This window comes from Ictidomys tridecemlineatus, chromosome 1 (assembly GCF_052094955.1).
Source record: "Ictidomys tridecemlineatus isolate mIctTri1 chromosome 1, mIctTri1.hap1, whole genome shotgun sequence".
Taxonomy (NCBI): domain Eukaryota; kingdom Metazoa; phylum Chordata; class Mammalia; order Rodentia; family Sciuridae; genus Ictidomys; species Ictidomys tridecemlineatus.
The window spans coordinates 149,514,207-149,539,511 of record NC_135477.1 but is presented as its reverse complement, the minus strand read 5'-3'; the positions used below and the strand labels follow the sequence as shown (position 1 = coordinate 149,539,511).

The 25,305-nt window shown below is 44.4% G+C and overlaps 1 protein-coding gene across 5 annotated transcripts in view; it reads right to left on the bottom strand.

Moving 5' to 3' along the window:
- Macroh2a1 (macroH2A.1 histone) overlaps positions 1-22,768 on the bottom strand; it is a 70,767-nt gene extending 47,999 nt beyond the window's left edge. For 2 of the 5 annotated variants that reach the window (XM_078048993.1, XM_078048996.1), the window contains exons 1-2: positions 22,554-22,768; positions 11,760-11,964 (exon numbers count right to left, since the gene is read on the bottom strand). In XM_078048993.1, the coding sequence (XP_077905119.1) occupies positions 11,760-11,931 (172 nt within the window). In that variant the 5' untranslated portion in view covers positions 11,932-11,964; positions 22,554-22,768. The remainder of the gene's footprint in view (positions 1-11,759; positions 11,965-22,553) is intronic. The other 3 variants (XM_078048990.1, XM_078048991.1, XM_078048998.1) reach the window with 2 other exon arrangements.
- Between the last annotated feature and the right edge of the window lie 2,537 nt (positions 22,769-25,305).

Genomic DNA, 25,305 nt, shown 5'->3' with positions numbered 1-25,305 from the left:
TGCCTCTGCCATGAGCTGAGCAGCTTTCCCTCATCATGCCCTTCCACCATGATGGTCTCACCTCCAGCCCAGAGCTAACTATGGACTGAATCTCTAAAACCATGAGTTACAATTAACTTTTTGACCTCTAAGTTGTTCTTGTTGGGTATTTTGGTCACAACACAACGCTAACACAGAGGACACCTCATTGTGAGGCACCACCTATAAAGGAAGCAGCTCTGGATACCAGGGAACCCATGCTTGCCAGCCATAAAACAAAAGATACACTTGCCTGAAAAGGGGCTGGGATGGGACAAGAAGGAAGAAAGGGGTGGGGCAGGGGTCAGAACAGTAGCTGAACCAGGCAGCCAAACAAATCCAAGGAGGATTTATGTCATCTTCTGGCAAACGGAACTGGAAGGGGTGACAGGAAGAGACAGACAGACAGAAGAAGGCAGACTGTGATTAATACCCTTTGGGTTTACCTTCTTGTTACAACTTATTTATAGCTCTGAGGAGTGGCTTTTTGCTTTCATGCTATTTTATTCTGGGTTGACTAGACATACAGCCCTCTAGTCAGGGAAAGAAAACAAGAGGACTGTAAATGTGTTCCATCAGTTGCTGATATTTTAGCAGGGAGACATTGGGAGAGAAGATAGATGCAGAATTCTGACCCACTTCCTTCTCTCAGTAAGTAGTTCTTTTGGAAGCCACGTACAGAGGCACCCTGGGGTATGGGTAGCATCCTTGCCAGAACATTGTAATCTTTAACCAGGTGGGCTGCTTTTCAGCTTCTGGCCACTTCTGCTTTTCAAAGTAGAACTGAGACATATGTGGTGACTTTAGGGTACAGAGAGACAGAGAAGTCCCTGCAATGCTTCTAAAGCCCTCCTGTTTGCCAACAATAGCTACACTGCCCCATGACCCTCCTTAGACAGATGTGGTCTACTGTGCTTGCCTGTTAATCCTACTTATTCTTCATTTAAACATCCAAGGGAGTAGTTTAGCTCTCATCAGCTCCCTGCATCTTACATTATTAATTATTTCCTCCTCCTGCTAACTGGTTTTCTCATCCTTCAATAAAATAACTATTTTTCCTGCAGCTGTAAAATGCCAGGCCTTGTGCTGGGAGCTGAACAAAGGCAAGGGTGGGGTGCAGGGAGCACAGTCTCCACCCTCAAGTCCCTGACATGACCTCTGACATGACTGGCACATATAGGCACTCAATACACATCCATGGAAGTCAACAATGTTCCTTTCAACCCCTAGCACCCAGCTTGGCACTCTACCCTTGCTCAGGGAATGGTAGGTCTTTCCTAAGTAGGTCACTCCAGATAGACTGCTGAAGACTGAGCTGAGCATTGCAATGGTCAGGCAGTGATGAGGGATGGAGGTGCAGGGTGTTCTCCAAGGCACTGGCCTGCTTTCATGTATTAGAATAGCAGGATCCACTACAGGTGGCATGAACTAAAAAGCTACCATCCAGAGGAAAGCCCTGGACAGACCCAGAAAGCAGGCAGGTGCAGTCTCCCAAACCCAAGTGGAGACTTGAGTTTGACTGGGGAACTGAGCAGGTTGAGGGGGGTTAGGGTGAGATCAAAGACTTTCAGATCCTCCCAACATTTACATTGGTCCAAATGTAAATAAGTCATCAACCTCTGCACACTACACGCACCCATTACCCTCCTATTTTTTGGCATTTCATTTTCAAGATTTATTTTGAAATAAAAAAAGGAAAAAAAAGAATATTCTTCAAAAGATGTATACCATATACAAGAAAATCCTGGGAAGAGAAATGGGCACATGAAGGAGCTAGGAGGGTGATGGAAGTCTATTGCAGACCCTTTATTATCATGTGAAATTTGCCATGGGTATTATTAATTATTAAAGAAAATAAAATCAACAAAAGAGCTAGTATGTATGAGAAAAAACATGAAAGACCTAGTATGTATGAGAAACAAAGTATTTTATAATAAGACAGAAAGATCAACAAGGCAGAAAAGGATGTCCTGAAATAGCCCTAATTATATTTAGTAATTCTGTGTCTGATAAAGGTAGCATCTCAGATCACCAGGGAAAAGATGGGATATTCAATTAATTGTGCTGGGATAACTAGGTAAGCATATGGGATAAAAATAACTTGATCTGTATCTCACACCATATTTAAGAAAGGTTCAAAGGAAAAATATGACAAATGAAACCTTTAAAAATACTAGGCAAAAGCATAAAGACATTCTTTTATAACCTTGAGGAGGGTCAGGCTTTCCTAAGAATGACTCAAAATATAGCAGAAATAGACTCATAAAGACTTACATTCTTAACAGCATGTAAAATAACTATGTGAAATTTATTTTAAAATTTTATTTTAAAAAAAGATAACTCAAAGTGAAAAGATTATATAAAGACAATCAAATCCAGAAGAGATCCAATAAAATTATAGAAATTAAAATATAATTACTGAAAATTAAAATTTAGTGACCAAATTAACAGTAAATTAGACATAGTTGAAGAGAAAATTAGCAAACTGGAAGATAGTTCTAGAAGACAGATCAGAAACAATTATCCAGAAAGTAATCCAGAAAGACATGAATAAACAATATGGACGAGATTAATAGATATGGAAGATAAAAAAACTAATATATGCTTAATTTATGTTCCAAAAAGAAATTAGAATAGATTTTGTTAAATAAATAATGGCTGAAAATTTCATAGATGAGATAAAGACATGTTCAAAAACAACTTGAGAATATTTACCACAAAGATGCTTACTAAATGAAATTCTAAGAGATACACCTCAATCAAAAGTACAGTGATCCCAGATGAAAAAACTCACATTTAGTTTTGGTTGCACCTTTTCATTATCTAAAACCAGAACCAGATTTAGTGGTGTTGTGAGCTTGTCTGTTGGCTCAAACAAATACAGTACACTTAACATGGAACTTGTCTACCTCTCTGTGGATCCTGATGGCACAAATAAAAACTGCATATTGCCCTTCAAAGGGATATCATGAGAGAACAGTGAGACTCCTTGATCATTAAAGATTTCTAGTTAATATGAATGAGGGGCAGGATACATTGGCAACATCTGTAATCCCAATGGCTCAGGAGGCTAAGGCAAGAGGATCACAAGTTCAAAGTCAGCCTCAGCGACTTAGCAAGGACCTGAGCAACTTAGCAAGACCCTATCTCAAAATAAAACAATAAAAATGGGCTAGGGATGTGGCTCAGTTTTTGAGTGCCCCTAGATTTAATCCCCAGTACCAAAAAAAATAAGAAAAAAGCAATGAGATTTTTTTCAAGAATGGTGCTAGACATCTGAACATCCACATGTTAAAAAAAAAAAGGAAAAAATAATCTATATAAATTTCGCCTTACATCCTTGTGAAAATTAATTAACAAATGAATTATAGACCTAAATATAGTGTGTGAGACTGTAAATCTCCTGGAAATGATACAGGAGAAAAATTTAGATGACCTTGGTTGGGTTTGGTGATGATCATTACCAAAGGCTCATTCCTGAAAGAAATACTTTTCAGGCTGGACTTCATTGAAATTAAAATTTTCTACCCTGTGAAAACACTGTAAAGGGAATGAGAAGACAAGCCACAGACTGGAAGAAATATCTGCAAAAAAGAAGCACTGAGGCCTTTCCTCTCTCCAATCCAAGTGTTGTAGTCCAACACCTAGACCTAGGAGAGAAGAGAAAAATGAGACCATTATTTCATGGAGTAGGCCCAGGTCACATTTGTATTCTCCTGGACAATTTCATGGACTTTTTAGAAGGACTAAATGAAGGACTACATGAAAACTTAGTTTTTGAGCTCTACAGTAGATTCATGTGCCCTGGAAGAAGCACATCCTCAAGCCACACTGTACATCCACATCTTGTGTAAGGCAGTGAAGAACTGGGGGACATCCCTGACTTGGTGACTCCCAGGCTCTAGGCCTGACCCACTTGGGTCTGTTAACGTGCTGGCCACAGGATACCACATCTTAAGGCACATAATGATGTACACACATGGTGACAAGCACCAAAGGCACATAGTGAGGAATTGAGTCTTCTTCAAGTTCTCCCTGAATGTCTACCCTGGAGTCATCTTTCCCTCAGGAGACTGAAGGAGGGCTGATGTGGAAGCACCTCCTTAATCATTTCACAAGTGGCTTTATAAGATTATATATGAGTCTCTGTGATGAAACTCATATTATTATATATGAGTCTCTGTGATTGGTTATCAAATAAAATCATCAATAATATATGTTAATAAAAACAAATAATTAGACTAACATCTATCACTTTTATACATATACACATAAAAGGCATGCAGTGCCAGCTGCTACCTCTGGGTAGTAGGATTGAGTGAGTTTTAGCTTCTTAAATTTCAAACACAAATTACTCACATAACCAGAAACGGGACCATGCATTCAAATGCAGTCTGTACACACAAGGTATCCAGCACCCTGAAGTTTGAATTTCAGGGTCTCCAGCTTTATTCTAGTTGCAACCTCCTGGCTCCTTAAAGTTCTTCTTCATTTTCTGTTTATGTGTATATTTTTAATTAAAGAAAACGAGGCTCATAAAAGGCTCTGTAGAACACAATTAACACAGTAGCATGAACCCTAGAGCAGCATCAATACCCCAGAAGGTTCCATCAAGCACTAGCTGGGTCTTTACCTGAAGTGTCAGTCTAAGGTAGGTACAGTCATGCAAATAAGCAAGGGATGTGGGGCCATAGAGCACTAAGATCTGAACCTGACTGTCCTCTTCCTCCTGCTCTATGTTTACTTGGGTAAGTCCAGGACACACTTTGGGTATCCCAGATACAAAGCAGTAAAGAGGCTTGAGACTGATTTTCAGTCAACTACAGGCCCTGCCTACCCCAATCTTCTAAGCTTATAAGGTTTATTCTTTCCCACATCAGAAGTACCAAGTGTGATGACCTGGCTGAAATGAGTACCTGTGTAACAGGATGTGCAGCTGACAGGAAAGGGTTCTCTCTGCTTCACTTCTGAGAGATGGGAGTGGGAAAGAGGTGTGGTTCCCAGGACTAATACCCAAGACAGGCAAATCTGATCTGAGTTAGAGATTAGAAATCAAACAAGTTGCAACATGGAATGAGGATGATCATTTTGTTAGCTAAAACAAGATGGCCAGGTGTATTTCTAATAACTACCCCGTTTCCTTGGGATTCTATTGCAGGATGCAACCAGGCCTGAGGACTAAACCTCATTCAGCCTATAAAGTGGCCAAAACATCACCCCTGTGACCTTGCTTCTTCTCCAGATCAGGAGCTGGCCCTGAAACTTCACAATAGTTAGCCATGAATCTAAGGTAGCTTCACATTTGTAGCATCCACTATTAGAGGATGCTGGGTACTTGTCAGAGGAATGTAGAGATTCTGGTCATTGAGAAGAGATACAAGAGAAAAGACCAAGGTTTAAAACATGGAGGATTAGGAATATGTAAATTTAGATGTCATCATCATTTTATAGACTAAATCCAAGCAAGACAGAAAAGAACATATATTCTAGTCTCATTTTCTTTAATTAAAAATATACTAGATTTTAAACAGACCAGAGCTTAGCTCTGATCTAAGCAGTGGTCACCTAGGGAGGGTCTATGCATGATACTAGTGATACTAGTCTTGGGAGCTAGAAGTAATGCTTTCCATCCTGCTAAATGTCAGAAGTCCTCTGCAGGTGGATTTGACTTTTACAAACAAGCTTAAATCACTAGGAGGTTAAGTTGGTAGAATAAGATGTGTGATCATCTATGTAGAAGGGTTTCTGGACAAACAAGAAAAAGAATTTCATTATAAAGGAACCAGGCCCATTTTCTTGTGGTCTGGTTAAAAGGTTTTTCCTTCCAGGGCAAGCTCCCTGAGAGTAAGGACTCTTGTCTTGAGTCTCAGAGTCTAGCAGAGGTCCCCAAGCTAGCACATGAGTGACTCAACTCAGAATAATAAGTGAATGGCTTCCCAAAGTGACTTCCTCACTTACATGTTCCAGCACTAGCTATGTGCTGAGCTCAGTATAGAAACGGAAGCTAGATAGTGCTAGCTATTAGTCCAGCCTGGTACCTCAATAGCACAACAAACCAGACCTAAGCTCCTTCTTTAAGATGACTTTTTATTTTGATTCTTCACTCTTAATAGTGCCATCTCATGGGCTTAGCCAGCAAGCAGTGTATACTCTGTTATGCAAAATATTTTTATTGTTATTCCTTGAAAGACTTTAGTGGTAAAAACTTGGGAACAACTACATCTCACATTTCCTTTCCTGAAGATTCACAATGACACCTGGATGTAAGAGACTCTGAAAAGTCTTACAGTATAGAAGGTTGTTTTACTCAGTGGTCCCAAATTAAACCAAGTTCCTTTATGAAGGAACTCAACAAAGTTTTTCATTTATCCATCTCCAAAGAGGGAGAATGAATCTAGGTCATGCCCTGATTTCAGTCATAGGACCATATTTTTTGGTAAAATGCCACTTACATGTCATTAAACACCCCATCATCAATGAAAATTCAGGAGGAGGGGAAAAGTCATATCACATGTTTTTTTGACATGTTTCCTACACCCCAGCACTGTGCTAGGTTCAGAGGAGAGGCTGCAAGGTGTTCTTGGACTTAAGTAGAGTCAGGTTCCCTTAAAACACCATTAACCTAAAAGTTCCACAGAGCTGTGGCGAATGGCACACACCTATAATCCCCAGCTACTTGGGAGATTGAGGCAGAATTTCAAGTTCAAGAAGAGCCTGGGCAATTTAGTATGATACTATCTCAAAATAAAATTTAAAAGCTGTAGATCAGTGGTAGAATGCGTGCAAAGATGGTGGCTGGGCAGAGTCTGTCCCTGACTGCCCCAGTTTCCTGCATAATCACACTTGTTTTTATCTGTCCTTTATTTAGTGTTCACTATGAATGCTGGTTAAATGTTTCAGATGCATTGCCAGGTCTCATAGCACCCAAAAGGTGGTGATTCTATGGTCATCTAGGTCAAGGGGCAAAACAGAGCAAGGACAGACAGTCCCAGGACACTGAGGAGCCCAAGAGACAGTATCACAATCTTCAGGAAGAGCTCTGGAAAGGGTCAGGCAGGGCTTGAAGCTAGATGCACAGAGATCTGGGGAAGGAGTTGTCTGGTTGTTAGACTCAAGTTTGTTCCAAATGCTGCCTTCCTTTAAGTATGGCAGATTAATGGACTCTGCAACCAAGAGAAGAAACAGAAGCCAGCTTCAAGTTGCAAGGCTTCATATCCCTCCATACTTGAGAAGGATAAGGAAGAATATTTCCATGAAGAATGTGCTCTTCACAGGGGTCCTTATAACAGGGTTCTCATGGCTCTGGCCACCAAGTCAACTATTCCTTGGCTGGTTTGGCCTCAGCTGTTGTGTAATAGGACCATGCTTAGCTCCTGGATAACCTGGAAAATCCTTAGTGGTTTCCACGAATGAGCCAGGAACTCTGGACAGAAGGAGCCTGTTGCATCAGACAGAAGAGTCTAGCAAAATAGGGCATTTTGAGGTGTTGGGTAATAACAGGCTTTAGAAGGAAGATCCCGTGGCTACTTGAAATAACTCAGGGAGCAGGCCTGAAGCTGCCAAGATATCTATCAGTGTCTGGGAAGGCCTGGTAAGTTTGGAGCAGCTGGAAGGACAACAGGTCCTGATGAGCAGTGACAGTTCCTGTCACCACCCCTTAGAGGGGGCACCCTATAGTCAGACAGGATTACTGGGGATCCCCTCCTCTTCTTCACTTTAACCAACTTGTGAGCACACGCAGGTACGGGCAATAAAAAGAACCACACATGCAGCTCCTTCTTCAGCCTCATAACAACTCTCAGAGGCAATGATAGGGATCCTCATTTTACTGATGATCAAACCAAAGCACACAGCTGTAAGTGGCTTGCCCAAGGCACAAGAAAGAAATGGCAAGTCTGACACCAAGATTTACCTTCTTAACTTCCCAGCTCTAGAATTTGGCAGAGTCCCAAGTATCCCGAGCTGGTCACCAAGGAAATGTCAGCTCAGTGCTTCAGAAGGTGGGCCCTGCAACTCAGCAGTCCTACTAGCAACCCCTGAGCACCTAGACCCCTCCTGGTCTCTGCACTAGAGACCTATGAAGTCAGGAGGCCAGCCAAGCTACTTCAAATGGGCATCCGTGTGGCCCACCCCCATCACCATGCCTGCAATTATTTGCACCACCTATAAGAGGCTTGGCCATATGGATGAGAAAACAATACTTTCATAGGGTCTTCAGGTGACAACAAGCAGGGCATTGCTGGTAACAAGGGTCCTCTAGGATTTGCAAACCCCACTCAGTCCCTTTTCCTGCCTCAAAGCATAAGTGGTTCTGTCTCATTACAGCCTTTTTCTTACTTGGATCTGACTCAGACAGGAAGTTCGCTGAGGGTATGGGATGGATCAGGTGCTTGTCTATGTCAGACATATCACAGCCTTTGGTGAGAACCTGCTGAATGGTGGGACTTCCCCCAGCTGTTTGCCTTGTGTTAGACCATGAAGTTTGGGCCACATCCTTGACTAGACCCCAAGCTGCTGAGGGGATAGTCCTCCAGCCTCTCCCTTTCTGTAGCTTCCTCACACTCTGGGAAGGAGTTGACACAAAGGAGATGTGTCAAATGAATGGCAGAGCTCCTCTTCAAGCCCTTGTAGGGCTGGTTGGACTATCCCTCCCCAGGACTCAGCTGATCTCTCCCCCTCAGAGAAGCTTTCCCTGGCCAGCTCCTCTCCAGGTCCCTGGATCACTGGGTCCTCCTTTGGCCTGTTTATGTTCACCCCCTCCCTCATAGTGCTTGTGACAATGTAATTGTCTGAATTGGCTGGTTTCTCCCAGACTAGACTAGAAGAAGCAGAGCCCACTCTGCCCTGATCATTCCTGTGCTCTCATGCAGGACTTTGCACAGAGCCTGGTAGACAGCAGGTGCTCATTAAATGTGGACATGAGTGATAAAAGGTCTTCAGTGCAACAAGAGCAAAGAGCAGTGTAGAAAGAGACCTAGGTCTACCTCTTCTTCTCACTCAGGCACCCAAACCAAAGTTCAGAGTAGGCAGATGCCAAGAACTCCCAAGTGCCCCTTTGTTCCCACATCCCAACCCAATGGGCTGAGGGTTGTCACCATCCAAGAGCAGTTAGCATGGTGTACAGCACTGCTCTGGGTGTGTGTGCACCAGACACAGCCCCAAAGGTCAGTTCTTATACCATTAGCAGAGAGAACACAATGGCCACAGGAGTAACAGCACAGCACTAACTACTCAGAACATTCTTCTGAAGTCACTAGGGCCAGACTCCATGTGGGGAGCAGGCACTGGGCAGTGGTCATGCCAATGAATCAATGTTGTGTGCAGGCAGAAGAAATGGCTCAGATTCAGCCAACTATAGCCCTGCTAGGACTTTATACAATGCAAAATATGTATATCACTCTTCGATATGCATGAGTTGATGAGGCTGATGGTAGAGAAGGAACAACTTTGAGTTACTTTCCCAGCCACAGTGATGGGCTGCCCTGACTATTCCCACTATCCTTTATGATCACTATCACACACCATGATAGCTGGGCCAGGGACAAAAGCAGGACAAAAGACAAGGTCTCCAGCCTCCCAGGAGTAAAGATCCTCTGACCTTGACTTCATGAGCAGCAGGGTCAGATTCAGAACCAGCTAGGCACAGCCATGGGAACCATACAGATTATTCTGAGGAGCACAAGTAGTCTGAGATATGATGGAATGATAGTACTTTCCCATCACACTCTGCCAAGAAAACAGAGAATGCTAGAGGAAGAAATGAAACTGATATCGTACTTCACCTGAAGATAGTGTCTGAGAACATCCAAGAGGCAAGGTCATTATGACATTCAGAAGCCAAAAGCCAGAGTCTGGGTTTGTATAGCACAGAAGCTTTTCCATTGTGCTCAGACAAAGCTCCTTTGGCTCTCACAGCAGCCTGGAAGTGGTGGGGGTAGGGACAGTTGTCTCCATCTGAGTTGTAAGGAAAATAGGGCCCAGAGAGGTTAAGTGACTCAACCTTTGTCATATAGCATATAAACTGCTATGCAAGAACTAGAATGATCCCTCCTCAGGACTCTGGCTGATTGTCAATGCTATACAAAACTTTCCTGGGTGTGTCACCTAAATTCTCAGCCTCTGTTTCCTCATCCATGTAATGAAAAGAATCATGCCTAGCTCACGCTATCAGGTTCCCCACCTATAAGTCTCTGCCAAGTAGAAAGGCAAAAGTCCCAGAATATGTGCAAACACCTTGTAAACAGAGCACAACCATTACTTTTCATGCCTAGGTGAACACAAGAACTTTACCTTCCTCATGACTGAGTTTGCTTCAGGGAAACCCTTGGCCTTGCCATATTGAAACCTGGGAAAGCAGAAAGCCATCCAGCTCATTTGCTGCCTGGCTGTGCCACTTTGGGAGAGCCAACTGTCTTACTGAATCTCCTCTTTCAGAAGACTCTGCAAAGAATCAAGCCTGCTGCTTCTTGGCATGGTGCAACCTACCTGCTCATGTATCGAGAAATAAGTGGTAAAAACATTACAGAAGGGCAGCAGGATCTGGGGCCCTTCTCAACTTCTTAAATGTTGTGTTATAGGCAAGTCCTTTCATGCTTTAGAGGCCTGATTTTCACCTTCCTAAAACTAGGGTAGCACCCCTCAATTTTTATGAAAACACAAATAAGATTATATCTGAAAAAAGACCAAGGATCCCTTGGAGAGATGGCTGATTTCAGAACTGGGGCAAGGAAATCCAGGGTGAGATTGAACGTCTTATTGTGTTGGACAGCAAGGAAATGTACAGAAACCAATGGAGATACAGCAAAAGGACATAAGAATCAGGTTGATCAAATTTGAGATAATTAGAGCATTAAAAGGAATAGTAACATGAATGGGGTATAACCCACTAAATTAAATGATGATCTAACACTGGTAGCACAAAAAATAAAAAGAAGAGAAGGGAATAGGGAAAACTCTTACTTACAGAAGAATGCTACCCTAATGAAGTACGGAAATGAAAGAACTGTAAAAGTCGCTGTTTCATACTACTGCAGTAATAACAGATTCAGTGAAGATCATCAAGGAATGCTAAAGCCACTAGGTGAAAACTGTGATATGAGATGTGCAGAAGTGCAACTTAGCTGGGTGAGCAAGCTGAACATCACCACTGACAGCACAAACCCATATCAGGTGTGATACACAGGAAAGGACTCATCTCCTTCGAGAGTGACACCTGCTCTAATCATGAGACCAGCCCAGATGGAAGGACATTCTGCAAAACAATTGGCCTGGAATCTCCAAAAATGTCAAGATTTTAAACCTTCCATTTTAAGAATGGAAAAACCTGGAGAATTGTTCAAGATTAGTATAGGCTGGCCAAACCTGAATGCCAGATGCAATGGATAATCCTGAAATGGATGCTGATCAGGAGAGGGAAACAAACAAAATCATAAAGGGTGTTATTGTGGCAACCAAGTATTTTCAAATTGGACTATGTAACAGCCAAAAATAAGTAACAGAGGCATCTGTGAGCATACGCATGCACACACACATACTTGAGGAGACATAAAGCAAATGGGAAAAATTATTAACAACTGAAAAATCTAGATGATAATGGTTGTCATACTATTTTTGTAACTTTTCTGTAGGTTTGAAAAGCTTCAAAATAAAAGAAACAGAAAAAAGTCCTATCAGTCCTTGGCAGACTTATAAGAACTGCCTTATCTGAGCCCAAGTGTCCATGGTTGACTTGGCACACTCACCTGTCAGGTATTCCAAGACGGCAGCCATGTACACGGGTGCCCCCACTCCAATCCTGTACTTGGGGTGGCCTTTCTTGATGTACCGCAGCATCCGCCCCACAGGAAAGATGACGCCTGCCTTGGCGGACCTGGAGGTCTTGGTGGACTTCTTCTTCCCACCACGGCTCGACATGGCAGTGGCCCTGGAAGCGGATCAGCAAGCACACTGTGAAGGTAAGAGCACACCCAATCAGGATCACATCACAGCCCCTTTCTTCCAGGTACACTCTGGTCCTCTGACAGGCACAGGCCTGGCCATATACCACCTGCAGCTGCTAAACTCTCTAAGCCCAGTTTACACACTCTGCTGGAGCAGTTTGATCTCCAAGAAGAGAAAGGCTCAGCTTAGCACATCAATTTTATTGGTCACATTCATTTAACAGTTATCCTAACAGTGACTGCTCTTAAGTGCCTTGCTTTATGCCTCATGATGTAAGAGAAAATGAAATTTCTTGTTTATGTTCTACATACTTTTTAAAAGTTGCATCGTCATAACACTTGAGATGGGGCTAATAAATTTGTAGTAAAAAGAAGAGTGTTACTTGCAACTAGAATGGAGATGTAAAGCCAAAAATCTGGGTTTTGTGATGAAAGCATTATCTTTATATTACTATCCTGATCCAAGACAGGCAAAAGCAGTGTATAGAATTTAGTATTGTATACAGCCAGGTTGGGATAAAAGGCCCTTGGAGCACTTTGGGTACACTGAGGAAAGGGGGCTATCTCAACCCAATGCCCCCCCTCCGCAGTCTACAAGATGCCCTCTTCAACCCTCCAACATGACTGCATCCAGCTTATCACTATGTTAATCAAGTGGTAGCAGACATCTCCTTCAAAGAGCTACCCCACTCATTCCAATCTACCTTCTACTCCATGGCCAAGGCAATCCGCACACACATAAGAATATGTCCTGGTCCCAGTTCCAAAGTGTGCCAGGGATACCACAAGTCCCAAGATAAAATCAAGACCTCTGTCCACCATGCAGGCCTGACACATCTGCCAAGCTTTACCTTGCACCACTTGTATTCCAACCTTGGACACAGTGAGCCACAGGGGGATTCTCCCAGACACCTGCCTTCTTCTTCATCTCCCCTGCATTTGTAGAAACTGTTTTACCATGATTGCCTTTATCCTTTGTATTTGCTCCTGGCCCTCCATCTATCACTTCTGAGTTCTTCGGTGAGTGCTAGGGTTTGGCTACTCTACCCTCAAGGTTCCATGGGCTTCAGGCCACAACAACGGTGTGCATGTCCCTATCTCCCATCAGGCTGCAAGCTGGTGGAAGGCTTCCTTGACTATATCTCCGGGGTAGCACATGCTAACTCAAAGCCTTCTGTTCACTGGTGTGCACTTCAGGAACTATGCCAGGCAGAGGTGATCCCTGCCCTCCTGAGCTGGTGGGGAAAGAGACAATAAGAAACCCTAGTCATTTATATGATTATCATAAGTAGTTCAAAGGGCCAATTCAGGGTGCTGGGAAAGGGGATGTGAGGAATCTCAGCTTGTTCTGGAATCTCCTTGATGCCTGTCCTATGGAACATCATGTTCAACCCACTGAACCAAATGGACAGGTCTCTCCAGTACTGAGAAACAGGTCAGGCTCTATGGTGTGTGAACCCCTCCAGTTCCAACAGTCTAGATGCCACGGGACTAGGAGTCCTTGTTACTCTCACACTCCTCCTTACACTGGGGACCACCAGGTTCACACCTAACAGCTCTATGACCCTGAGAGCATCTCAAGTCATCTGACAGAAGAACTCCTGGACCCTCTGGGCTGCTGTATCACCAGGCCCCTCTGCAGGGGTTAGGTGACTTAGGCCCCTATGATGAGAGAGACTTGTATTGTGCCTTGTCAGGGCACCACAAATGTTAAGGAATCATAATACTAGACAGAGACCCAGAGGATCAAAGTTTTTCTGAAACAATTAACTGATCCCATTTCTTTTCTTTTTTCTTTTTTGTAGTTGTTTTGTGCATCTTTTTTTTTAAATTTTTTTATTGGTTGTTCAAAACATTACAAAGCTCTTGACCTATCATATTTCATACATTAGAACCAAGTTGGTTATGAACTCCCAATTTTATCCCAAATACAGATTGCAGAATCACATCAGTTACACATCCACATTTTTACATAATGCCCTATTAGTAACATTGTATTCTGCTACCTTTCCTATCCTCTACTATCCCCCCTCCTCTCCCCTCCCATCTTCTCTCTCTACCCCACCTACTATAATTCATTTCTCTCCTTGTTTATTTTCCCATTCCCCTCACAACCTCTTATATGTAATTTTGTATAACAATGAGGGTCTCCCTCCATTACCATGCAATTTCCTTTTTCTCTCCCTTTCTGATCCCATTTCCTGTGGTAATGCACTGTTTTAAGACATCTCTTGCAAACAGGTCCTGTGCTCCCTCTTAAGCAGGAATAGTATGCATGTGCCTGTGTTTTAGGAAGAGTTGTCACTGGTTTCCTGGCACTGTCTGCCTTTACTACAAAAAGCACATTCACAGACCAAAAACCAAACATCTTTGGACTAAAAGCTAATCTGGAGGCTTCCACTCCTTCAGTAGAGGAGGCCTGTGGTCAGGGATGATTACTGGCAGCTTAGTCCCTTTGCGACTGGAGCAGACTCATCTATGCTCAAGCAGACCTGTAGGGTGTGTCTAGGGCTGCCTCTGCAGGAAGTTGACAGTGTTCTCCAGAGAGAAGCCATTAGCCCCACATCTGGCAGGTACTGCTCATACTTACTTCTTAAGAGTGATGCTCTTTGTGTTTCCCTCCTCTGACTATAGCCAAGGGGCTCTATGCCAACATGCTAGTGATTCCTAGTCTCCAGGCCAGTGCACACCTGGCTGCTGGACACCAGAATTGCATTGTGACAGCCTATATCAAGGGTCCATTTATCAGTCCCCTAGACCCCTTGAATTCCTCTGTGTCTTTTGGCCTCATCAGTGGCATTATCATATACCAAGCCACTCAAGCATAAGTCATCCTTTCCTGCGTGCCCCATTGTACCCAAGTGCCAATGGCCACCACCAAGTGCAATGCCAAGCTCTGTCCAAGCCATGTGCAGAACCTCAGCCTCCTCACTCTCATTCCCCTCCCTGCCCTCCTTCAGCTTCCTTACCACTCATTATTCTCCTATCATCAGACTTTTACCACAGACAACAGAGGCACCTCTGCCCACTCTGATGGCTCCCTATCACCCTAAGTTCCAAGCCTGCCATAAATAACACCCTTTAACTATTGCTACAGCACTGCTTCCTGGCACTCCTGCACATGTTCAGCCACCCCTTGATTTCCTGAGATTGTCATGCTACATAAAGGGTGTCTCTGAACATGGTCCTCCTGCCTGGAACACCCTTTGTCCTCTTGTCAAACTGCTCATATTCCCTATCTGCCATGGGGGTTTCTTAGATATGGTCACTGCCTGATTTATGTTCCCATAGCATATATCCTGACATGTGTGCCTGCCTCCTTAACTCTACTGAACTCTCTTAGGTCATCATGGTTTTTCCAGTGCCACACTGCTAGCAGAACACCTTCACATCTCATCTTGAGTCAGGCTTCTGTCCAATTAGCAACATCAAAACTTTATCCGGGCCCACGAGATTCTTACAGAGATTCTGTTCTTCCCCTTTCCCGTGTTCTTTCTGCACTTCTAACTATAGTTCTCCAAGCTATGAAAGAATTCTGACTAAGCTCTGCAGCCTCATGACATGCAGCAGCATGCGGTGGTTTGTAAAACACCCTCTGGAAAAATCACCCCACAGCTGTGCAGTCTCCAGATCAACTTATGAGTGGGCCAGATCCACTCTGCTCTTCAGAGGTCTCTGGAGGTAGGGACTGCTCTGGCACAATACCAATGTGAGGACAGAATAGCTATGAGGGAAATGACTCTTGAGCATGATTGATAACTAGAAGGTGAAAGCCAGACTGACCCAATTCTAGTCATGGCTCTGACACTTAATGGCCATGGGGCCTTGAAAATGGGACTTAACCTCTCTAGATCAATTTTTTCATCTATCCAGTAGAGATGATGATAGTGAAGACCTCAAAGCCTTAGTGGGAGAATTAGCCAGAACATGTTTGAAAGGGGTCTAATACTACCTCACTGAGCAGGTACTCAGCAGTTAACAAAACAACACAGTGTGTATCAGAAGAAAAAAGGCCACTCTCAAAGAACGGGTGTTGGACATTTGTACTGGTAAATGTATTGCAGGGTTGCTTTAACAAATAAATCCCTATAATTTATTACTTACTCATGAAAAATCCTGGTACCCTTGGGATGTGGTTTGTTCCTAAAGATTAATGTGATGAAAAGCTGGGTCTCTAGTGTGATGACGTTATAAGGTGGTAGGACCTTTAAGAGGTGGGGCCTGGTGGAAGGTTACTGCTGGCACCTTCCCTGAACCACTCTCTGGCTTCTTAATCACCATAATTTCCCCCTCTTGTATGTGTTCCTACCACTGTGATGCCATCTGCCATGATGATGCCAGGACTATGACCTTTACAAAGAAGTTTATTTAATTATAGCTCCAAGCTAAACAAACTTCTTTTCTTTGTAAAGTTACTAGCTCACATTTTTCATTATAGCAACAGAATGCTAACTAGTACAATTCAAAAAATGATTTCCTTGATTGCTTAGTGCATCATCTCCTGCACATAATGATTTGTGAGTCCAAACCCCTTCCATCTTCTGACTCTGACATCTCAATGCCTAATCCAAGGAAAATACCATGGAGGATAATACACGGAGGTTTTTAAGGACCACGTTGGAAAGTGGAGCATACCACTACTGACAATCATTCATCAACTAGAACTTGGTTACATGGTGGAGATTGAACCTAGGGGTGCACTACCACTGAGCTACATCCCAAGCCCTTTTTATTTTTGAGATAGGGTCTCCCTAAATTGCTGAAACTGGCCTTTAACTTGGGATCCTCCTGTCTTAGCCTCTGAGTTGCTGGAATTATAGGTATGTGCCACCATACCCAGTGGCTACATCTAATTCCAAGAGAGACTGGGAAATAGATTCTAACTATTTGCTCAGAAAAAAAGAAAAAAAAAAAAGGTCAGGGATGATGGTTCATCTCTGTGTCACATGATAAACCAGTTTGAAATCTGACTCTGAAGCTAGGGTCTAAGTGATCAGTCAAACTTGCCGATCCCTATTTGACCCATGTCTGCAACAGTCTGATCTGAAGAACAGACAGTCCTACATGATAGACAAAGTGGCTTGCTAAGCACTCAGCCTCTTGACAGAGCACCGAAATTGCTCACAATACAATTATACTATTTAGTCAAACTGACAAAAATGTCACTTTACTCAGTCAACCTGTTGAGGGCCATGAATGTTTTCAAGACAGGGATAGCCTGCGGCCAGTCATTGCTGTACATTAGCTTGACTGACCTTTTGCTGTTATCAGCCTCAGACATGAAGATCTTGAGGCTGATCCTGAAGGGATCTCAGTGCTATGGTTTAGACATGGTTTGAGTCCCCGCAAAGGCTTCATGTGTTGATATTTACCCCCCAACACTTCTGAAGAGTGACAGGATGATAACCTAATCCAACTATAGTGTTTCGAGGTGGAACCTTGGGGAAAATGACTAGTATTAAGTAAGATCATTAGGATAGAATCCCCATGGTTGAATCCTGTTAGCTTTATTAGAAGGAAAGAGATTAGAAGAGACACACATACATAGGTGCACTACCTGTCTCATGCTATGTGATGCTCTACACTACCCCAGGACTCTGCCAGCAAGAAGGCTATCACTAAATGTGGGCCCTTAACCTTACACCTCCAAAAACATAAGCCAAAATAACTTGGTTTCTTTATAAATTGGCCTGCCTCAGACATTTTGTCATACTAACAAAAAACAAACTACTATACATTGAAATTTCTCCAACTATGAATTAATCACAATAAAAGTAAACCTTGTTTGTATAAACTCAATGCTTACCTGAAAATAAACTGTTAAAGGGGCTATATGGAGAGATGAGCCAGACTTGAATAAGAAGCTAGTCTGGTCACTAGCTCCTCAACAACTGAGATGTGCCTGGGAAAATGTGGTCTGCCCTCATAGAACAGGGCAAATTAAGGATTCCATGGACAGGATGGACTTTAGAACAAGAAGCCCTCTACTACTGGGAGTGGTATGAGAGAAGCATGAAGATGCCATGTAAGTCCTACTATATGCTCCTACTATTTATTCCATACAAATCACCTTCACTCTCACCTCTATCCTTCAGTCTATTCAGCTTGCTCTGGAGTAGCTTAGCAACCAGAGCTCCCTAGGTTAAACACTTCCAGTTTTCCCAGTGGACATATCTGCTGATGCTCCCAAGCCCAGCTTAAAATGCCTTATAATCTCTCTCTGCTTACCCCTCGTCTTTAGTATATTCTTTCTTCTCCATTTTATGTAAAGTATTCTGTAAAGGTACTTTCTAGTCTTTCCTTCCAACCTGACTGCTACTCTGCATCCAATTTTATATATAAATCCTCAAGCCAATGGCCCCATCCTTAGCACAGGTATACTGTATCATCATTGAAGTCTTGGTGACATGAACCAATACAGTCTGCTCACAACTATCGTCCAGCACCTGCCACCCTGCCTGCTACCTGGTAAGCATTCCAGTGCAGGCGGGACTATAGTTGATTAGTCAGCACAGAGTAGATGAGGTTCCCTTAACAAAGAGGGCAGCATTTCCAAAGGCCAAGGATTCAGAATTGTGGCCAGTGGGACAGCAGTTGGGAACCTTCTCTGGGACCACAAACTTGGTCAAATCACTGTGGGAGCCCACTCTTAAAAGTCAGGGAGTTTGTGGAACCACCTCAGGGATTTCCAAGAAGGGAACACTCCAATGCCTTGAGAGCTGGGACATGAATCAGACAGAGGCTTACAATTCTGACAATTCTAAGGCTTCAGCAACCACTCCTCTTGCCACTAGACAGGCTCAGTCACAAAAACTAGAGGAAAATACTTACCTTCCTCACACCTGTAAGACACTGACTCCTGCTAAAAGTGCAGCAGAGAAAGCCCTTAAATAATCAGGGCACTCAGGAAACTACTGGAATGATCAATTGTGAAGTTTCTTATTATTGACGTTTCTTATTATTTAAGCAATGAACACATGTATATTGATCTTTAGTGAAATATTGATTGCAACTCCTGGGTAGCTGCAGCAGAGAGTCCTAGCTCTAGCCCCCAGTATGGAGATTCTGAGTCATTTATACTGAAATCACTGTTTTCAAGGGGGAACTATCCCATCCATTCCCTGCAGCTGGATAAATGCTCCAGTATCCACGTGCACTTGTCAATTTCCCATCAACTCCAATCATGAAAGAACACCTCTGTCACTTGATTCTGAAGGGGAGGACACCAATCCTGTTTACAGTATTCTATTTTGTTTACTCCCACTATATCAAATGATTAACAGTGGCACTGCTGCTATGTCCCCAGAGGCATGTGTACATACTATACAACCATCACTCACAGCCCTGGGTTCACAAGCTGCACTCTGATTGGCTTGCAACAGAGATCTTTCTTGTAATACCAGCCAATCAGGAAAAAACATCTCTCTTTATTCATTAAACACTAACTCATAAAATGAGCCAGACAATTAAAGAATCGACAGTCTACTCTCAGTGAATGGGAGGAATTGCAAACAGAAGAGACAGAACACTGAGATAGTAAATAAATCCTAAATCATGCATTTTGTTCTAGCATGTGTGTCAAGGTTCAGTAGCGGGAAAAAGCAAAACCCAAACATAAGTGTCATTCACCACAAGGAGGAAGCAATTTGCAGGAAGCAGTTGGGGACTAAAATTTCATTTCTGCAAGCCTACTCTATGGTGACTTTCTGAGCTGCACCAAAGAGACTGGCACTACTCAATGGCAAGTTATACTCTGCCTGCTTCACAATGCAACTTGTCTCTTCCCCTTTTGAAGGTTGTGCCAAACTCTAAGATGACAACCATTCCAGGGGAAGGCCATCAAGAAAAAAGTTAAAATGTGAGCTTCAGAGGGTGGGACCTTGGTCAAACTTAGCATCTGCAAGCCACTCAGCATTTGCTGAACAGAGGAAGTATTCCCAGCAAGAATAAAAGAACACCTGATCACATCCCTCTCCTGCTCAGAACCCTTCAGTGGTTCCTTACTGATACTTGGAATAAAGTCTTGTTCTGATCAGGATCCTGTATGACTACGCTCACCTGACTCAAGGCTTCAGTTGTACTAAGCCTCTGGCAGTTACCTACACCCTTCTCTTATTTTCTTCTGAGATCTGTTCATGTGGTTCCCCAAGCCTCAACCACCTGACCCTATCTACCCTTCTTTACCCAGTCAATTCCTACTTGACTTTTCCATGCCAGATAAAGGCTCATTCCTAACTAGGTAACTGTTCCTCCGGAGGGCTACACTAGCATCTCACACTGACCTCCTAAGAGCCACTTGCCTGTCTTTACCTAAGGTCAATTCTCAAGGGTAGGACCTGCCTGGGCATTTCTTGTTTATGGCTGTGCCCCCATTCCCTGAATCAATACTGATTCTCAGGAAAAGGGTTTGTTGAAAGACTGCAAGATACCTGTCAGGCAGTCCTGACCCATTCAAACAAGTCATAGAACTCTTTGGGACCAAAGCAGGACCCAGCATCCTTCTAAACCTATAGAATGGGAGGAGGACTCTAAGTCAGGTATGGGCCCTGTGTCCTCCTACCCCTTCCCAGTCCATGTTCCAGGAATGGGTCTCTGAAAAGCCCGTTTCAAACCCTTGGAGTTGTTGCAATTCTCATGAACACCATATAGACTTCTTGCTGGGTTTTTCATTGAGGGGTTTTCACTTTGTGCTTTTATTTATTTTAATAAATCTGTGAGTTGGCGTATGATTAGCTCTGAAAATATTAGAGGCAAGTCCCAAAACACATGTACTCCAAAGCCTACTGATGGGGATGGAAGTCATACTGTCTCCAGGACCAGAAGAAATGGCAGACTGAGCTACACCACTTCCTCTGCCTGGTCCATTTGTTAAAACTCCAGTCAGTGACCAAGTTGTGTATTAGAATGTCACATATGAAGTGTCCTAGACAATTCTCAAAATTCAAGAATTCATCCTAAATTAAGCCCTGCCTCAAATGATTTCCACTTACATCCCCTTTATGCCTCATTTAGGGATGAGCACTAACAAGAACAACAAAGTGACCCAAAGGGACAGAGACCAGGAGGGCTCTAATTTCTCCTTGTAAAATTAAAAGGGTCAATAATTTTAAGTCTTAAGAATTTTCTTGCTATTTTTAAGGGGAAAAAAAGGTTTAAAACATAGTCATCCCTATCGGAGTGTCTTGTACAAAACTGAGATGCTGCTGCCCAACTTTGGTCAACTGTATACAAAGCTTATAAATTCCAGTTGGGAGCAGGAGACTTCCATTTCAAGTGATAATGAATCTGGCAGCAGACCAGGACCCTAAAGGTGGTCTACAGTAGGTGACAGGTGGGTTCTACCTAATTTACCACTTGAGTCTTCCACTCAAACCTAAAATTGTTTAAAACTCCTACTCCCTGGAGCCAGGAGCCCCAGAACAAAACACTTCCCCACAACGGAAAAAACCTCAAACCACAAAGGTGTTAGGAAAGAGGGAAGTCAGCAAGAGGGCACTTCTAATTGTCTAGTCTTCTGTGCTGTTTATTGGATCATTAAAATCTTACAAGGACTCCGTGGTAATTGTAATTGTTGAATTCAAAGTCTGTCTCAGCTGTTTGTACAGAAGTCGTTCGGTTTCAAATTCGGCATCATCTTCCCTAACATCTTATCTAAAAGAGCATTTCAAGTCATCTCCTGACCAGCAATTTGAGTGATCCGTGGTCCCTGTAGGAGCGGGGGTGGGGCGCACCATCTCTCACACCTGTTGTCAGGTGATACAGCCACCAGCAAGCCAGCAGCATCTTGCGCACTCACTCTCCACCCCACCCCCAGAGAGTCTCTTCCCTGCTGGTCTTCTCCACTCGGGCAGTCTACAGCCTTCCCCGAATTACCTTTAAAACAAAAACAAAAAACCTCCCGACCCCAAAGCAAACAAAAGGTCCATTCCGAGCAGCGGGGGTTCCCGTGGCCCCTCTCCAACACACCCCTGGACAGCCCCCTGCCCCCGCCCCAGGCTTGGCTTCATTCCCGCGAGTATCCCCCAACCCCCGCTGCAGCCTCCAAGCGGAAAGATACAGAGCCAGCCCGCTACACCAGGCCCCCTGGGGCTCGGTCCCGACTTATTGTGCCTGGGCCGGCAACTCGCGGGCCGGCGGGCGCCAGACCAAGTACAACTCCTCACACAACAGCTCCCGGGACCCCGGGCCCAGGCTGACCAGCCAGCCAGCGCCACCAGGCCTCCTGCGTCCTCGGGCCCAGCCCGCGCGGAGCCCAGACAGGGTCGCCAGGGGAGGGGCCTCAACTGTCTGCCTTCCCACAAAAGCGCCCAGGAACAGAGAGAGGACGCCTTTCGAGGAGAAGTTGGTTTCCGGGTTTCCTTTCTTAACAAAACCAAAGGGACTGGACTCCCGCGGCCCGGGCAGGGCCTGGGCGGGCGACTGGCGGCGCGAGGCCTGGCGTGGGCCGCACGGAGCCCAGCAGCCAAGCCCAGCCGAGCGCCGCCCCGCTGCGCGCCAGGCCGGGCCGCTCCTAGGCACCCCGGCTGGAAGGTGCGCGGCTTCCCGACCCGAGCGGCGGGGACCCGGCGCGTGGCGAGGGGCCCGCGCGGCACTTACGGGGCGGCTCGGCGGCGGCGGCGGCAGCAGCTGGGTGTCCGGCCTGAGCCCTCTCGGCCGCTCGCGCCTTTTCTCTCCGCACTCCTCGCTGGCCCGCCCGCTCGCTCGCCTCCTCGCTTCCCGCCCGCGCGCCCCGCGCTCGCCCCCTCCGCCCGGCTCCGCTGCCGAGTGAACTGGAACCAGTCGCCGCGGCCCCGGGATTCCCACAATGCACAGCGCGCCGCTCGTCACATCCCATCCCGTCCCCGCGCGTCCGGCCACCCCTCCCCGCGCCACCCGGCGCCCCGGCCTTGACCCCAGTCCAGAGCTCGGCTCCCTGGACGTCAGCGGGTCTGTCCCCTGCTGCACCCAGGTCCCGGCGGCTGACTCGGCCCCCAGGCGTCCTGTCCACACGAAGGACGCAAGGTTCGAACGATGAGCTCGAGGAGCTAAGCCCTTGTAAGGACTTGGAAAGGGTCAGGCCCCCAGAGAGGCGCTTCTCCGGAGCATATTTCAACCTTTGCATCTGGAGTAAGCGCCTACTATGTGCCTGGCCCCCATCCCGAGTCTTAAGCCGCCTCAACCTAGTAACCTTCCCATCAACCCGGGACGGGGGCGGAGGGGCGCAGTTGTTATCAGCGATCACTTTTTCTTCCCCAATCAATTCAAATTTCCCGGATCTCAAACCTCCACTGCCTTAAGATATAAGCCATCCTCAAACCCTAGTCTGTCTGCCCTAAAATAACTACTGCACCTGCCTCCCGGCTCCTCTGGGGTTCTTCAAAGTCAAGCTCACTTACTCGGGTGGAAGGAGTTAGCTACTTCAACTCAGCCAACTTTGGCTATTGGTTCCAAGTTGGGATTCATTAATATAAACAGTGAATCTTTATCACACGCATTTTTAAAAAAAACTGTAGAGTAGCAGAAAGAGGAGGGATCGCACAGAGAGCTTCCACCTATACCTAAATTAGATTTTGCCCCTCAAAGCATTAGTGTCCCATGCCTGGTGCTTCAATAGGGGCCTTCCGTAGATTTATCTCCCTCCAAAATATGGAGAGGGAAGCCACCTCTCTACCTGGCGGCGAACTAAATATAAATAAGAATAGCAATCTTAAGAGTTGCTGTGAAGTTTAATATGCTGTTTCTGGGGATTTGGGAGGTAATTGAAGGCTCGACCCAGCCCTCAGGCTTCACTGGAATAGCAGCAGTTGTAAACTCTTTCTCTCATTCTGAAGCTTTACTAGTTTGCAAACCAGTGTGCAATATGTACCATTCCTGCAATCAATTAAATACTCAGGGCATACTTTGTGCCATGCACGAGTTTGGATGCTGGAAATGAAAGAGTGGACTGAACAGGTAAAAATTCCTGCCCTCCTGAAGTTGCAGTCTAGCGGAAGAAGAAAGGCAATAGAAAAGGAGATGACGTGTCATATGGCGTCAATACTGTGGAGAAAAACAAGGCAGGGGAGGGTGATAAGGAGTGTGGAATAGGAGCCAGATTTTAAGTTTAAGAGACAGCTTTCCTGAGAAGATAACATTCTAGCAAAAATCCTGAAAGAATCGCAATCCCTTCATGGTTATCTTGGAAAGAAGTGTTCCAAGCACTAGAACAGCAAGCGCAAAGACGAGGCAGGAGCTTGTCCAAAATCATTAAGGCACAGAGGGTGTGAGGTTGGAGTGGAAGGAGGGAAGAGAAAAGAACAGATGAAGCTGGAGAAATGATGATGCTTGAAAACAAGCATCAAGGGTATGTGAGGATTCCCCCAAGAAAGTGGTGCCAGGGAAAGGACAGAGCCAAGACTCCTTGGGCAATCACCCTCAGTTCTGCAAGGTTCTACATCAAAATTCAAGAATAATTTCTTAAAGGTTAATCACAATTTAGAGAGTGAAACCAATCAGTGAATTTCTTAAACTCGGTTACATTCAAATCCATTGATCTTTCTTATGTCGTGAATGGACCATTTAACTATGCATGATTTAGAAATGTCATGCATAGGTCATTTGGAAAATATAGGTTTATTGAGTTTTGTGAGCCTTCCAAACACGAACACAGTTCATTGTACAAGATTGGAAAGCCACATTCATTAATATTGTTGCTGCTCTCATCTGAAGGTTTTTAAGTCTTGGGAAGTTTTCAAATTCGGTGGCAGACACAAGCTTCCCAAAATCATAATTTTTGCTCAAAAGCTTAAATTTGTTATTGGCAACAATGTCACAGAGATTTTCCTTCAAGTGAGAGACTCATTCATTTTCAAGAAAATGTTTACAGGTACCCAGGACTTCATGAAGACTTTTGTGGGCTGCAAGCAATTTTGCCTCCACAGGCTCCTTTATTTAAAAAAAAAACCTGCATTAGCATAAATACAAATACACTAATATTAATATCACATATTAAAAATGTGCCTCGTGGAGAATGAAGCCCTGAAGTTCAGACACACCTCAAGTCTGAACAACCATAGTTTGTCAACCAGGCCCAACTTTTCCCTTAGGAATAATGCAGAGGTCCATAGGATTTTATGAGACCATGGAAAAGCCTTGATTTCTTTTAAAATTAGAAGAAAATGAAGGTTACTTCTTTTTAACTGAAGAAAATATTTTTAAAAAAAAAATATTTATTTATTTATTTTTTAGTTTTCAGCGGACATATCTTTGTTTGTATGTGGCGCTGAGGATCGAACCCGGGCCGCACACATGCCAGGCTAGTGCGCTGCCGCTTGAGCCACATCCCCAGCCCCTGAAGAAAATATTTTATATATAATTAATATATTTGTCT